Here is a 15,228-nt window from a genome sequence, read left to right on the forward strand (position 1 = left end):
GTATACGCTATTTCCGACCACATACTCTCGCGAGATTACTTTTTTTTCATTTTCGCGAGATCTCGCCGACTAACGTCTAATTTGATCACGTGAATGCAAATGAGGAGTGTAGACGATGATGATGCTGAGTCTCCGGAAATCGTACTCTTGAGCAACACATCCACTCTTGATTTATAAATATTACCTTAAGTTGTCGGCGAAGCTACCTTGCGTGCAATGTTGTAATTAAGGCATGACAATGAGTGCCATTTAGGTCATTTCCGTATGCGTTGTTGTACAGAAAAGCTGTTCTCCATCGCTACATAGTGAAGCACACTTCTCAGATGCAGAGCGATGGCTTCTGGAGAATCCACCGGCTCCAGTACAAGAAGAGGATCGGCGTCCTCGGTTCCACCGAGTGAGCTCAGCCGTCCGATCAATCTGCAGAGAATTGCACAGAGGAAGTCTCAGATACGGGGGTATAATCGAACTAAGAAGTTGGAGAAACTGGGCGTGTACTCTGCCTGCAAGGTGATGGTCTTTGTTGTCTAGTTGGAAACGAGGCTATTCCATTACATAGCGCTAGGGGGGGGGGGGTATCATGATGATGATGACATGATTAGGAGACCATGAATAAAAGTAAACATGTCCCAAAATGTCACTCATTGGTATGCATTCACCTACGTCACCAGCAGCATTGTAGCTGCAAGTGCAAACTGTAAGTTAACGTTATGTGATAATATGTGCCCCCTAGCAGCTTCCAGTGGACCTACAGCAGTCCAGTCTGCCAGACCCCAGTCCGGTCTGCCTTAACACCACAAACGACCACAAACAACTACAAACGACTCTAATAAGCAGTGTATATGGGGCAACAACCTTGTGTGACGCACTGGAGATATTGTTTATACATTTATGAATTTAAAAAACGCAACAACTCATATGTATTCACGAGTTATTTCGAGTTAGTCCGCTGGTTTCAAGATCGAAGCAATTCTTGGTCACCATGTTGGATCGCCCGTGCTAGGAGTCGGCATGGAGAAGTTCTCAATACCTTCGTCGGCTCCATAGACGACAAGGTGATAAAACTATGGAAACTGTTGGTTCATAGATTATATCATACCGGAATTTCTTAATTGTCAAGTGTCAACTTATAAAACTTGTATACTAAGTGTTTTTCAGCCTCAAATGCAAGCAAGCACGGTCCAACATGGTGGCCAAGAATTGCTTTAATCTTGAAACTGGACTAACTCAAAATAACTGGTGAATATGTAGGACTTACTGCGTTTTTTTATTCATAAATGTATAAACAACGTTTCCAGTCCAGAGTGTTCACAAGGTCGTTGCCTCATATACACTGCATATTGTATTTTGTGGTGTTTAGGCAGACCCCAGCAGTCTCGCTGCATCTTCTTTGACATAATTTATAACCGCATAAACCCCAGCTTTGCAGGCACGCATACATGCGTGAGATCGCATGTTCGGTCCTGAGTTCGAATCTGGCTGCGTGTCACCGATCTTGTGCCCTTGGGAAAGGCACTTTACACGGCTTTCCTCACTTTATTCAGATGAAAATGAGTACCTAGCTTTGACTAGGGCCTTCCCTCGGATAGGAAGTTAAATGGAGGTCCCGTGTCTGGGGAAGCCATACCCCAGGCACGTTAAAGAACCCCCATACGTGTGATGGTGCGGTGTGAGTGCATCAAAAACTTACAGTCTTGTGTACGTCTTACGTACCGTGCCTGGAGTCCTCAGCCTAATGAGGTTAAGCACGTATAAAGAAGAAGAAGAGAAGAAGAAAAGATGTACAACACTGAACAATCTGTCACACCTAGCCTTCGCACATCTAGTACTGTATAAATGCTGTCTAATGATGATGTCCCTAGACTCGACTGGCAAAAATCAGCCTTGGTTGATAACTCTGTATAGCTGTGGATAAACTTTATTATTCTTTGCTTGAATTAACAAAGATAGGTGGGGATAAGAAATGATAGGTGTTAGTAAAATAGGGTTTTACTTTGATCTAATCATGGAGGTTTAATCAAAATCTAATGTAAATATTTTGATGTTGCAGGCCGATGAATCATGTAAGTGTAATGGTTGGAAGAACCCCAACCCTCCCCCGAACCCATCGCGAGTGGATTTGTCTCAACCACTTGCAAGCTTGGATGATCCATGCAAGAGTTGCCGTCACAAGTTAGGTGAGTACCAATATAAAGGTCACAAATAAGCTTTGTGTTTTGCCACCAACCATCCCCATGCAGTTGCAGGGCTTTATTCATTACCTTTGCTAAGAGGGTTATGCTTTTGGCATGTTTGTCTATGTGTGTGTTTGTGTCTGTGAACAGCATAACTTGACTCAAGTCTTGAAAATTTTTGGATGCATCCCAATAATATTTGGTAGTTGGGCACTTGTAGAGATCAGGAAAACGAAGGGCAACTTGGTAATGGGCCCCCTAGTGGCTTACTAAGGTACCACAGTGAAACTTCTATTCCTAATATCTTGTGTTCCGGACATGCTGTAGTTGTGATTTTTTGGTGGTAGGTAACTCTTCGTTTAGAGAGTAAGAACTTTAAGTTTGGGCCCCCAAGTAGCTTTCTTAGAACTGCAGGAGCCGATTTTGTTTCAAGCTTTGAACTAAAATAACTTAGGACTTAACTTGTGTTGACGGACAGTTTTGGTTTTTGGTATCTTTTACTACTACCATGTTTTGGGGTGTCTAAATATTTGTCTGAATTTTATGAGTCAATTTTTGCAAACCAGCTAATTCCTGCCTGGATCATCAATGGATGTGGATATCAAGTTGGGTATCAAATGTGTTTTCTTGATGGTATGAGCAGTGCAATGCATTTAAAAGTAGGAACACTAAGAAACATACTTAAGAAATATACCTTCTCTCAATGCAGTTGTTGGCAAGCTTACATAAAACGTGTCTGTTTATCATAAAATTGGTGTTTTCACATAGTACTACATGTACATGCATTTTTCATAAGATTTGTAAGCTTAAGCCTAGTGCTTCATACATTTATTTCATAAGATTTGTACATTTTTGCATGATGCTTCCTGTGCTTATCATAGAATTCATAGTATTTGAATGAATTTGACTCCATTGGAGTGTTGTGTAAACCCAGTCGTTGTTATCAAAGAAGTAAGAATATCATGTGCTTTAATTCAGGTGCACATGTGTCTCACCTGGAGAACACCAATGAGGAGGAGATGAACAGGCTACTGGGGATCGTTGTCGATGTAGAAAACCTCTTCATGTGTGTCCACAAGGAAGAGGATGCTGACACCAAGCAGGTGTACTTCTATCTCTTCAAGGTAAACAAAATTTGTTTTTCCGTGATTAGTTTCATATGGTTGTTGAGTCCCCAGGCTAGGGCCAGTGTATTTTGGCATACCGAGCTATCACGCCATTACTTGCAACCAACACTTGCAACCATTGCACATTGCTAGTATTTACTTGTTGTGTCAGATGCGTATGTAACGTTATGGGTCTATAAATGCATTGATGTATTGATATTGAATATGGTGGTATTGATATTGAATATGGTATACCTGGGTACGCCTTTCCTTAAAGCTTGTCTATCAATACAGTTGTGTACTAACTTCTAAAATGCTGGTGAGCTGGGCATTTCCTTCTTTCAGAGAGAGTCATTGAGCATTTGTGTCATATTGCATTTCCACCAGTATGCCTTCATGGTCCCTCAGACAACCCTGTGCTAGATAGCCTCCACGGCCTGTATTCCATTGTTGGTACAAAAGGATCCCAGACGATGGTACTGAATTCTAAGTGTGGCTGCATCAGCACTTTGTAGCAAGTTACCTTTACTGTAGGACAATGGATAAATGTACAAATACTACAGGTAGTGCTTAATGACTCACAAATGTTCACATTGCAGCTGTTACGCAAGTGCATCCTACAGATGAGCAAACCCACAGTAGAGGGACCATTGGGGAACCCACCATTTGAAAAGCCAAGTATTGCAAAGGTGAGCCTTTTTCTATTGGCGTGTCAACAGGTACCTATTATGCTTGTTCTAATAACTAGTTCTAATAGTAATACATTTATGAAGATTGGACATCCAAGTTGATAATATTCAGACATTTCAATGTCTATAACTGGGTAAAATATTTGGAGGATTCATAGATGGACGTTTTAAGTAACATCCGTCACTGTTCATTCAGTAGGGACATAAAATGGGGGTCCCATGTTTGAAAAGGTGCACCTGGAAATGGAAGGGCTATCAACTCCTCCCTGTAAGAGCATACCCTGCTAAAACAGCAGAGAAACTTGCTGACCTATGTACCACTAGGCACTACAAGATGAACTACAACAACATTGATCTACTTTTCTTTACTGTTTTAATCACATTTTTCTACAGGGTGTCATCAACTTTGTGCTCTACAAGTTTGGCCACCTTCCTCAGAAAGAGTGGCAGACCATGTACGACCTGGCCAAAATGTTCCTGCACTGCTTGAACCACTGGAAGTTGGAAACTCCCACTGCACGTAAACAGAGGGCGCAGACAGACGATGTGTCACAGTACAAGGTCAACTACACAAGGTAGGTGATATAACCCTTGCAGGCATTTGCTTAGATCGAAGATGTCCAACTACTCCAGATGAGTTATCTTTATCATGCTTGCAGTGACGTCCCTGTGGCTCCACTGAATATCATGAAATCATATTTTGTCAATACAAGTTGAAGGAGGCAGACAAAAAGTGAAAGTGATCTCGATCAGAGCTAATCTTCCACTGGTTGTGACCGAGAAGACAGATGCTTTGTGCAGTTTTTACAGGTTCAATAGTTGTACCGAAGAAATTTTTGATAAGCACAATGGTCAATGGACCACAAATTAACATCCCATCCTAAGGCCTGCCACCATTCCCGGTGGCAGGCATGTCGGGTGAGCTACACAGCCGGAATCAAACTCATGTCTTCAAGTTCCATAGACAGGGCCACAAACTACTGGAGTCCCCATGCTACTATTGCAATACTTTTAAAATTGATATCAGCTATGTTCCTTTGCTTGCTGTCTTTCAGGTGGCTGTGCTATTGCCATGTGCCAACATTCTGTGATAGCCTGCCACGCTACGAAACAACACAGATATTTGGGCGCACACTTCTTCGCTCAGTGTTTGCAGCAATGCGTCGACAACTTCTCGAAAAGTTCCGTGCTGAAAAGGACAAATTGCCAGCTGAGAAGAGAACTTTGGTGCTCACGCACTTTCCAAGGTAAGCAAAGGACAGTGTGTTACATGAGTCTTATCAAAATGGATATGTCACCAAAAGTCAACATTTTCTGATTACGTTCAGCCATAACTATTCTGTGTAACATCAATGTTGGGTGGGCTGTATGTAGAAGTGCGATTAAATCAGGCTAAGCCATAACAGTCCTATTCAAAGAACATGCTGTTACACATTTGTAATTACAGTACAACGAATACAAAGTTGTCGTGTTGACTGTGACCTAGATGACGAAAATAAACTTGATTACATGGAATTAGGAATCAGAAACTGGAAATATGATTTAAAAGATTCAATGTTGAATAACCTCAGAATGGTGTATATTTTGGACAAACGTCTTTGTTCGTTGACTAATACTAGTAGTTTGCTTTATTTCAGTAAATTTGTCCCTCAAAATGCCGGAAATATTGTTTCAAATTGTTATAGAGCTGAAAAGTTCCAGGGGAGGATGTCTTTTGACTGCCTTACAATGCTTATGTCTGTACCACTTCCCATGTGGCTTTGCAAGGCTAAGTTGCCCTTTACTCTGAAAAAATCCTTGTGAGAACCCTGCTAACCAACTGTGTGTTTGTGTAGGTGTATCGACAGAAACGTCAAATGAATATAACAAGAGAGTGAAAAACCAGACAATTTGCTGGCAGTGATGTCATTGCAGCATTAATATTCATATTTCTGTGCTGTTTTTATTTGTACTGCTGTTACTTGCATGTGTAAGAGGTTTGGAAAAGGTTACAGATTTTAGAGATACAATATGTTCTACTTATGGAGACTGTTATAAGAACTGCACATGTTCTCTGTGATATCTGAAGGTTCCTCTCAATGCTGGAAGAAGAGGTTTATGGCACCAACTCCCCCATCTGGGATCCCGACTTTAACCAAGTCCCGGCTAACATGCCGCTGTCCTCCACACTTTCAGCAGGACAAGGTCAGTGGTACTTATATCATTGTAGAATAAGCATGTTGCTAGCATGGGACTTTATTTAAAATCTGCACAAAACTGAAATTAGCATATTAGCTCATTAGCATATTTGTATCAATTTTGGGCCTTTTATTTTGGACTTCCAGCTTTTGTGAACAACCCAAGAGTCAACAGAATTTGTTGTCTTGATTTTTTACACAAAATAAAGTCTAGCAGATTTAAGCAACAATATGTCTGCTGTGGCCTTTCAGCACCTCTGTTGCAGGGAAGTCACAGCAATACTTGAGCTGAATATCATTTTGCTGTGCAATGGGCTTTGATTCAACTTAGTATGCAGTAATGACAGAAAATCGACTTTCAGTTCTTCCAAGTCTTAGATGCAGCCCCTTTACTGTTAACTGCTTGGATTTATTGCGTTTTCCATTAGGGATATTGTTTGCATTGGTTTTAGGTTCCCTGTAGAAAAAATAGAGTGCTACAGTCACATGAAAACACAGGAACCTTTAAATATGGACAGCCAGTTACAAAGCAAGATGATGCACACTTCTTAATACCTTTAACTGACTAGTAGCCTTGAATACCTCATGACACTGGACAATCTACAATATATAATGCTAAGAGAAGGAGAGGCGGTCAGCAGACGGAAATTTTTTACTGTGGTTTGAATTTCAGAGTGAAGAGATTAGCATGACAGCCGCAAACATGAAAGCATTGCAAAAATGTAACACTATACAGTAATGCAGTTTACCTGTATGTTTGTGTCTGTCCCCAGCAGCCCTGAGTGCAGCTGCAGGCCCCTCCAGTCTGACCAGTCACATCACCATCTCCTCCTCCGTACTCCCATCTACATCATCTGACAACATGACCTCCATTAACCTCAGCCCCGGTCTCATCAATGCTCGCAGAGGCTCCAAGGGACAGCTGACGTCTGTTACTCTATCTGATATCACAGGCAGGTTCTATTACAGTACAAAGCTGTTAATTACTTGTAAACATTGTTGTTTTTGTTGACCACCGTAAAGTACCTGGCCCAAATGAGAAGAGGTGCGTTGAGCTAGCAACCCCTGGCTCCCTGTTAAGATATACCCTGCTACCGAAACAGCAAGGAAACGTACTGCCCTATGTGCCATTAGGCTCTAAAGTTTCTGAATGGACGAACATGAATTATGTATATGTAACAGTTATTATTGATTTAGGTGCAGAGAAGAGAAAATTGGAGGCAGATCTAAGTCCTGATGAGGTCAAACCTGCCAAGGCATTGAAAGGTAAGCAACATCGATTGTATTGCTCGTGCAAGAGTGCAGTTGTTGGCATACCAAAGCTGTGTGTGTACTTTGGCACACTTTAGATAGTCCAGGGACTCTGTCGCTGTCAGTCTTCCGTCAGGGCAAAACATTGTGGAAGACTGATGTACCTGTAAGGAACAGCAACCAGCTCACACTACCAGCGTGTCGCACTGAGCGACTTAGAAAGTCGATTTTGTATCAGGCAACATCTCTGTATAACAAGACTTTGTAGACATTCATTTCCTCTCAATGACAATTGTCTAATGTTCTCTGGAATGACGAAACGCTGACGTCTTTTATTTTGTAACTCTATTTTATAATGAATGTTTTATAATGATACTCTTAGACTGATACTCTCGGGCAAACATACGCCCACAATTGTAATTTGGTTTAGAATTTCAGTTTTATGTACTAAACTGCGAAAACCAAAATAAAGCTCTCATCTCATCTAAAATATATCAAGACCATATTATGTCCGGGACATGAGATACATTAAAAAAAACTACCTAAGATCATCATATTGTAATGGCCAGTAGATTCCAATAATGTCAGTAGTGGTAATATCTTCTGAAGGAGAAGAAATGTGTCAAGATAAGCACACAGCATCTGTTAGTTCATGACCACTTAACTAGCAAGTAGATTAAATACTAACTCGAGTTACTCGACCCTTCCTTTTTTCAGGAGACATTCCAATAGAAACCATACAGAAAGTCTTGGCCACTATCACAGACCCTGCAGCAATGGTAGGTCCCGAGGCCAGCGTTTTTTCGGCACACGCAGCACGAGACGAAGCTGCTCGGCTGGAGGAGCGCCGCGGGGTGATAGAGTTCCATGTGGTCGGCAACTCCCTGGGTCAGAAGCCGTCCAAACAGACCATTACCTGGCTCATCGGACTACAGAATGTGTTCTCTCACCAACTGCCACGTATGCCTAAAGAGTACATCACCAGGCTGGTCTTTGACCTGTGAGTAACAAGCATCACATGCAGGGCTGGTTCCATGGCCTGCCCTCCGTACAAACTTACTGATTGGGAGATTGAAAAAAACTTCACACCATCTATCATGACATAAAATTAAGGAAAAATGTAGGCTTAAAAAGAGATTTTACAAGAAAAATTAACATGGGCTCCCAAACAAGGAATGGCACAGAAAAAAATTTAAAGCTAGAAACAGCCCTGACCATGCCACAGTCAGCACCGTCACACTGAATGATTGTTCTTCGATATGGGGGCTCTTTTTGTAAAGACTGCTTTTGAGAAACATTGTGAGAGTTATATGTAAGTTGTGGAGAAAATATTGAAAATTGTACCTTGCCAATTCAAACTGTGTGGGAGAATACTTCATTCAGTTTCCTCCTTGTATGGAAAGTATATGAAAAGATTCTTATACCAAGAACCTCATGATTGTCTACATTGGTCTACTAGTGGTCAAACCTATTGCAGATAAAGGTAGCTTTTGGAAAGGCAATGGAATGTGGGTAATGATAATAATGACCTAGATTTAATGATTAATGCAGAATCTTCGTATTTCTTTTGTGGTGAATGGTAGGGACCTCATATTGGAGATGAAAGTCACTTGACAAAAGACAAATTGACAAATTCAAAGACGTGTGTTGTGCTACTTAGAACCTATTCTGCATAATAAATGATGCAGTTTCATACTTCCTTTATCACTGGGAGAGAAATATCCTGCTTAGAACCTATTCTGCATAATAAATGATGCAGTTTCATACTTCCTTTATCACTGGGAGAGAAATATCCTGCATTTCCTGGAAAATGTTGCCTTTCTAGACCTCACAGGATTTATGATTCTATGTTTAGATGATATTGATATGATGGTGGAAAGAGTATGAACTAAAATGTTGATGATGTACCATGTTCTCAGGAAGCACAGAACCCTGGCTTTGATCAAGGACAACCGTGTAATTGGGGGCATCTGTTTCCGCATGTTTCCCACCCAGGGCTTCACAGAAATTGTGTTCTGTGCCGTCACATCTAATGAACAAGTCAAGGTCAGCTCACCAATTTTTCATTTTCAAACCCTAGCTACATTAGCACTACATTGTAACTTAGCTAGCTTATCACCTTCGCCAAGAAGGCTATACTTTCGGCATCGTTTGTGGACAACAATTCAAAGACCTGTGTATAGACAACTAAGTCATTCAGTAGGTGGGTAGTTGTTAGGAAAACATAGGTCAAGTCCTAGCAGCTTTCTATGTACTGCAGCAGATCTTTCAGTTTTTATAGCTCATGTCCTGTTCATGGTATGGTAGTGGTTTTTAGTGGTAGATAGTTCTTGGGGCATATGTTTGCAAGTGTAGGTTTGGAATGGAATGGAATGGTTTATTTGTAGATACCAAGCAGCCAAAGACTGAATTTCGTATCTAGTACAAACATTATATAGAACAAAAAGTGAATATTAACATGATCACAAATTAGGGTCAATAAATGATACACAATGATCAAGATGCAATAATGTATACAATATAATATATACAAATGTACTGTAAGTTCATTTAAGTTCGCGAGATTTTTAAGTTCGCGTATTTCGCTGAGACCTTCTCATCGCGAAGTCATCTACTCGCGAACATGCATGTCAATTGTTCAACATCGTCACCCTCCCCACACCTTCCGTCCAAAAATCCAGTCTCAACTACGTGTGTACTATGATAGCAACTTATACCAATGACAAGACTCAATTGATAACAGACCATTTATTCTTTTCAAACCGAAATAAAAGTTAATTCAACACATATATAAACGATACATGGAATCATTATTGTGTAGCTATGTGCCACTGCCGAACGGAGAAAAAAGAAACGTCGGCTTTGTTCAGTAGTAACGTTACGTGCACGGCGTGGCTGCGATTTACTTAGTACATTTTCCTAGTTTTACTAGATTTCTACAAGTTGCGAACGAAGCAAAAATTAAAACTGAGTAGTACTCGTCTTTACAAATACAAGAAAAGCTATGGAATTACAGCAGGTTTACAACAATAACAGCGGGGAATTTTCATGACTAGAAACGTGGCAAACACAACTCCCCTTACATGCCGAAAATAAGACGTTCGTTTCATAATTCTCAGTTAGAACTACTGTAAATATGGGAGAGATGAACTCTTCACCTTATTGTGTACAACTTGTGTCCACAAAATACGCTGAAAGTTTAAAACTTAGCGCCGTCTTTCACACTGACAAATTTTCAAAATGGCGCCCGCGTCGCTTGGCTTGGCGTGTGGTATCCCGTCAGCCTGTGCGGCAAATGTGATTGCGACATAACAGAGGTCATTGACCCTGTTGCGTTCCGTGCGCTGTCGTCAAATCACGGCCGAAATGAGCTCAACGATGAGACAGTGGCTCGGTAGAAACACATTTTTTATCGAGTACATCAACTTTAGACATTGTTTGATGGGGAACTATGAACTTCAAGGCGTAACTGTGCCGCCTTCGACGGCATGGCTGGTGTTGCGGTGTGGGTGGGAGGGGGGCACTCGCTACCGTCATAGTACCGGATCGTAACTTTCAAAAAATAATTGAAACACCCGCTCGCGAACTCAAAGATCTCGCGAACTCCTGATTTGCTCAAACTCGCGAAATTAAGTGCTCGCGAACATAAATGAACTTACAGTATATATATGTGTTTTGGCCCCCAGGTAGCTTTTTTGTATCTTGCAGGCGCCAATTATGTTTTTAAAAACAATATTGTAGTGAATAAGCAAGATGTTGTTTGCCGTACAGGGTTATGGGACTCATCTCATGAACCACCTGAAGGACTACCATGTCAAACATGGCGTCTACCACTTTCTCACATTCGCTGACGAGTTTGCTATCGGTTACTTTAAGAAACAGGTAAGTGCAGATTATGTCTTGTCATGTAAAACTTTGATACGTACATAGAATACAACACACACATTCCGTATCACCAGAGGTACCAGCCCAAACATTGACCGAGGGCCAAAGTGTGCTTCAACCACAGATGTGCTTGGGCCAAGGGTGATGCTGAATACACCATTTGCATTTAAGTTATTGAACCTTTTAAGAACCTTGTCATTATATCTTTGTGGCACAACTGTAGTTTTACAAATAACAACTGACTGAGTGGACGTGTTTACTCAATGTTGGATGTCAGGGGTTTTCCAAGGAGATCCGCCTGCCTGCGAGTGCCTACATGGGGTACATCAAGGACTATGAAGGTGCAACACTGATGGGGTGTGAGCTGAACCCACAGATCCCCTACACTGAACTGTCACAGGTCATCAAGAAACAGAAGGATGTGAGTGTCATTCTTCTTACCGACAGGGTTTTGGTTCTGTTTGTGTGTTTGCACCTGTAGATCGTTTTGATGGATTTGTATGAAATTTGGTATGTCCGTTAGCTACACATGGACATGAGGCTCTGGCTTGCTGCACTGCCTTGTTTCCATTATTGGTGCCAAAATATAGAACATCTTGGGAATGATTGGCATCCTGAATGGCATGTGATTTTGTTGTGGTCTAAACTTCTTCACTAGTGATGATAGCCAGCTGGATGGATTGTCTTGTTTCCATCCACAGGTGCTGAAAAAGCTGATAGAGGAGAAGCAGGAGCAGATCGGGAGGGTGTACCCGGGGCTAACCTGCTTCAAGGATGGGGTACGCCAGATACCGGTGGAGAGTATACCTGGAATACGTGAGTCTTTATATATAATGTCCCAATTACTCCATAAATAGTTTCATCAGATTGGTAAATCAATTCAAGGCATTATAGTTTTCTTTGGTACACAACCTATTTTCTTTCTCTTTGGAAGTTTTGGCGACTGATCTGCCACATAATCAAGGGGCTCCTAAGTCTGGCATGTATGTTATGTGAATGTACATGCCTTTTGTTTTAATAGCATTACAATGTAAATTACTCACAGACTGCAGCAAACATTGCATAAATTTACATTTCACTTTAACAGTAGCAATTTGTATTGTGACTGGCATTTCAAGTACAAACTCAGCTTATACTGTCATGAAAGCATAGCGAAACTCGGGTATGTTGTTTTTCTTGGCAGGTTCCACAGGATGGAAACCAAAGGACCTTAGGGGGTGAGTACAATGGAAAAGTTTATGTTTATTATGGAAAGCAGTCTAGTCTGTGAGTAGGCTACAGGGAGAATATTACAAACTCAGAGAAACTTAACTAACCACAACTTAGCATTGAATGTCATCAAGTCTGTGGTAAAGAGGCAACCTGTTTAATACTCATGTTAGGCCACACACATTGATTTTCTTAGACATTTTAAAATGAAAAAATAGCAAGTGGTCATCATGAAAATAGAGGGTAGGGAGCAAACAAACTTGAACATGTATTCCTACATATAATATGTAATACAGTATTTGTTTCTGCGATTCCTGATCTACACAATGGTACATTGCCTGGTACATTGCCAGTGCTGTTATATTTGTTTGCAAGACTGCAAACAAGTGGCTAAGCATTATGGGTAAAAAGGTGAAGTCTGCCATCTCTGATTGTCATATTTTGTATCTTCAGGAAGGACCAGAATAAGGACAGTGAGCAGCTGTTTACAGTGCTGAAAACCCTGCTGACCCAAGTCAAGGTGGGTTATCTTTCTTTCTGCATTGTGTATGGATCTGTCTCAGAGTCAGGACTGAAAGACCAAGGAAGGAGTGTAATAGCTGAACCAGGCATCTATTGTGAAAATTACAATATAATAGATACAGCTGATATGATATCTGGATGAATCCATGATAAATCTTACGGGGATGTTAGGATCATTTTGAAGTTACAGCTGGCAGAACAATATTACAAGATGCTCATTCGTACCGCTATATTTCTTCAGGTTCCAAGCTCAGCTTAATCAGTTGTATGCTTGTGGCTGCGGTGTTGCATAATGAAAGGGTATCTGGCTCAAAGCCCAGAGGTCATGGGTGCCAGTCCCGTGATATGTTCTGATGTTGTGCCCTTGGGAAAAGCACTTTGCACAAATTTCCTCACTTCACTCCGGTGAAAATAAATACCTGGCTTCAGTCAGGGGTGTCCATACGTGAGGAGAGCCACACCTCAAGCCACGCTGATCGAAAATAGGAGGGTATTTCCTGGTGTGAGTGGATCAAATAGATCTGTCCGGATATGCCATCGAGCACTTTACAAACAAGTATGACCAAGTATGCAATACAAACAAGTATGACCATGTATGGCAATGTTATCGTCATATCCATTTTTGATTATACTGCTGCTGGGAACCCGCCAATGTCCAGACATATGTAGAAATGATTGATGAAATCTTATTGGCAACATTACATGATAGTGAACCGTCCTAACCATCAATGTGACTGTACCTGTCCACAGAACCATGCCAGTGCCTGGCCGTTCGTCCGACCAGTGGAGAAGACTGAAGCTCCGGACTACTACGAGCACATCAAGTATCCTATGGGTGTGTAGCAATCCTTTGATCGCTGTACTTCATGTGATGGACATTTAGAACTGGAATGTCCATCCTGCTTTCAGTAAATATTTGTTGCTCAGAAGATCATATTGTTTTTCATTGAGATGATGCCATCGGTGCCTTTAATCCAACATATCAAATGCATTTCTCATACGTCAAGTGTGGCGCAGTCAAAAATTCAAATACCGGATTCAGACTTTTGCACTGAAGCGTGTTTGCTCGGGTGGGTATGACATAAACAAAGTACCATATTCAACTTGGTGTAGTCTGCATCTGTATCAGTCCCAGTCCTTCAGTGTGTCAGATCGCAGTCGATCCCGGCCGAGGTCGGGCTGTTACCTTGGGTGGTATGAAACACCGTTGTATTTTATCTACACTGTATATATATTTCTATCTATCTATATCTATATCTAACACCAATATCATACATTACTATGGCTCAGGTATGACATGATGTTAATACCAACATTTAACTTTTAAAGTATGTTGCACTATTTTCCTTTTTAGATCTGAAGACCATGGGAGAGCGGCTGAAAAATCGCTACTACTGTTCCAAGAAGCTCTTCATAGCCGACATGCAGAGAATCTTCACAAACTGTCGAGCATACAACAGTCCGGACACAGAATATTTCCGCTGTGCCAACACACTGGAAAGATTTTTCATGAACAAACTGAAAGAGCTGAATCTAGAGAAGGAACAATGAACTTTCTCTAATAAGTGACAGACTTGGTAGCAACTCCCTCCAATATCTAACTCAATTGTCTATTTGTATATCCTTTTATGAGGACCGAATGTTAAGTTATTGTAATGTTGGCTTTTCCTGAAATGAGCAAGATTTTCCCAACTGATGACGTCAATCAGTAATGGATATGCCAATGCTGCATACCTGTACAACAGACTTGTAAAAACTTTAAGATCAGGTTTTCAACAAAAAAAACGTAGTGGACCTGAATCCAGCCTCAACCTGAACCTGAGTTTAGGTATGCAGCACTAACCATTACAAAGTTTTTAGGTCTTTTAAGACACCATTTGAGACATAAAAGCTTGTATGCAGAAGCCTTGGTGTACTTCCTCTATCCTGCAGCATAACCCAATAAGCACTTTTTTCATACCTTAAATTATTTTATACTCTGTTGCAAATATATTGTAAATTTTTTTTGCTGAATTTGTGAAAAGTCAAAGACCCCATATAACTATAGCCTCCATAGCAGGCTCTTTGGGGCCTTTTTGGGCTCATAATACACTTTTGCTGGCCATTTCTATGAGCCCAAAGAGCCTGCTATGGAGGCTAATATAACTACTACTAGTATTAACAGCACTCCCTGTGTGGCCATGTATTGACTTTTCTATAATTAAAACCAGTCAGA

The 15,228-nt window shown here is 41.0% G+C and overlaps 1 protein-coding gene across 2 annotated transcripts; it reads left to right on the top strand.

Moving 5' to 3' along the window:
- The first annotated feature begins 89 nt into the window (after positions 1-89).
- Positions 90-15,021, top strand: LOC118411220 (histone acetyltransferase KAT2A-like). Of its 2 annotated transcripts, none has more exons than XM_035813333.1 (18): positions 90-510; positions 2,051-2,177; positions 3,153-3,298; positions 3,880-3,969; positions 4,363-4,544; positions 5,025-5,216; positions 6,038-6,153; positions 6,920-7,099; positions 7,344-7,412; positions 8,115-8,397; positions 9,317-9,443; positions 11,169-11,279; positions 11,560-11,703; positions 11,984-12,098; positions 12,466-12,499; positions 12,945-13,011; positions 13,764-13,848; positions 14,368-15,021. In XM_035813333.1, the coding sequence occupies exons 1-18, from the start codon at positions 334-336 to the stop codon at positions 14,562-14,564; spliced, it is 2,442 nt and encodes an 813-aa protein (XP_035669226.1). In that variant the 5' UTR covers positions 90-333; the 3' UTR covers positions 14,565-15,021. The 2 variants fall into 2 exon arrangements, with proteins under 2 accessions (XP_035669226.1, XP_035669227.1); XM_035813334.1 differs by having other exon boundaries at positions 91-510; positions 6,923-7,099.
- The last annotated feature ends 207 nt before the right edge of the window (positions 15,022-15,228 follow it).

Source organism: Branchiostoma floridae, chromosome 3 (genome assembly GCF_000003815.2).
Source record: "Branchiostoma floridae strain S238N-H82 chromosome 3, Bfl_VNyyK, whole genome shotgun sequence".
Taxonomy (NCBI): Eukaryota; Metazoa; Chordata; class Leptocardii; order Amphioxiformes; family Branchiostomatidae; genus Branchiostoma; species Branchiostoma floridae.

Bases quoted from the DNA above. Each gene is read 5' to 3' on its own strand.
- LOC118411220 (XM_035813333.1), top strand. From the start codon at position 334: ATGGCTTCTGGAGAATCCACCGGCTCCAGTACAAGAAGAGGATCGGCG. The intron at 4,545-5,024 runs GTAGGTGATATA...GCTGTCTTTCAG, and splicing joins TACAAGGTCAACTACACAAG to GTGGCTGTGCTATTGCCATG. The intron at 5,217-6,037 runs GTAAGCAAAGGA...TGATATCTGAAG, and splicing joins GTGCTCACGCACTTTCCAAG to GTTCCTCTCAATGCTGGAAG.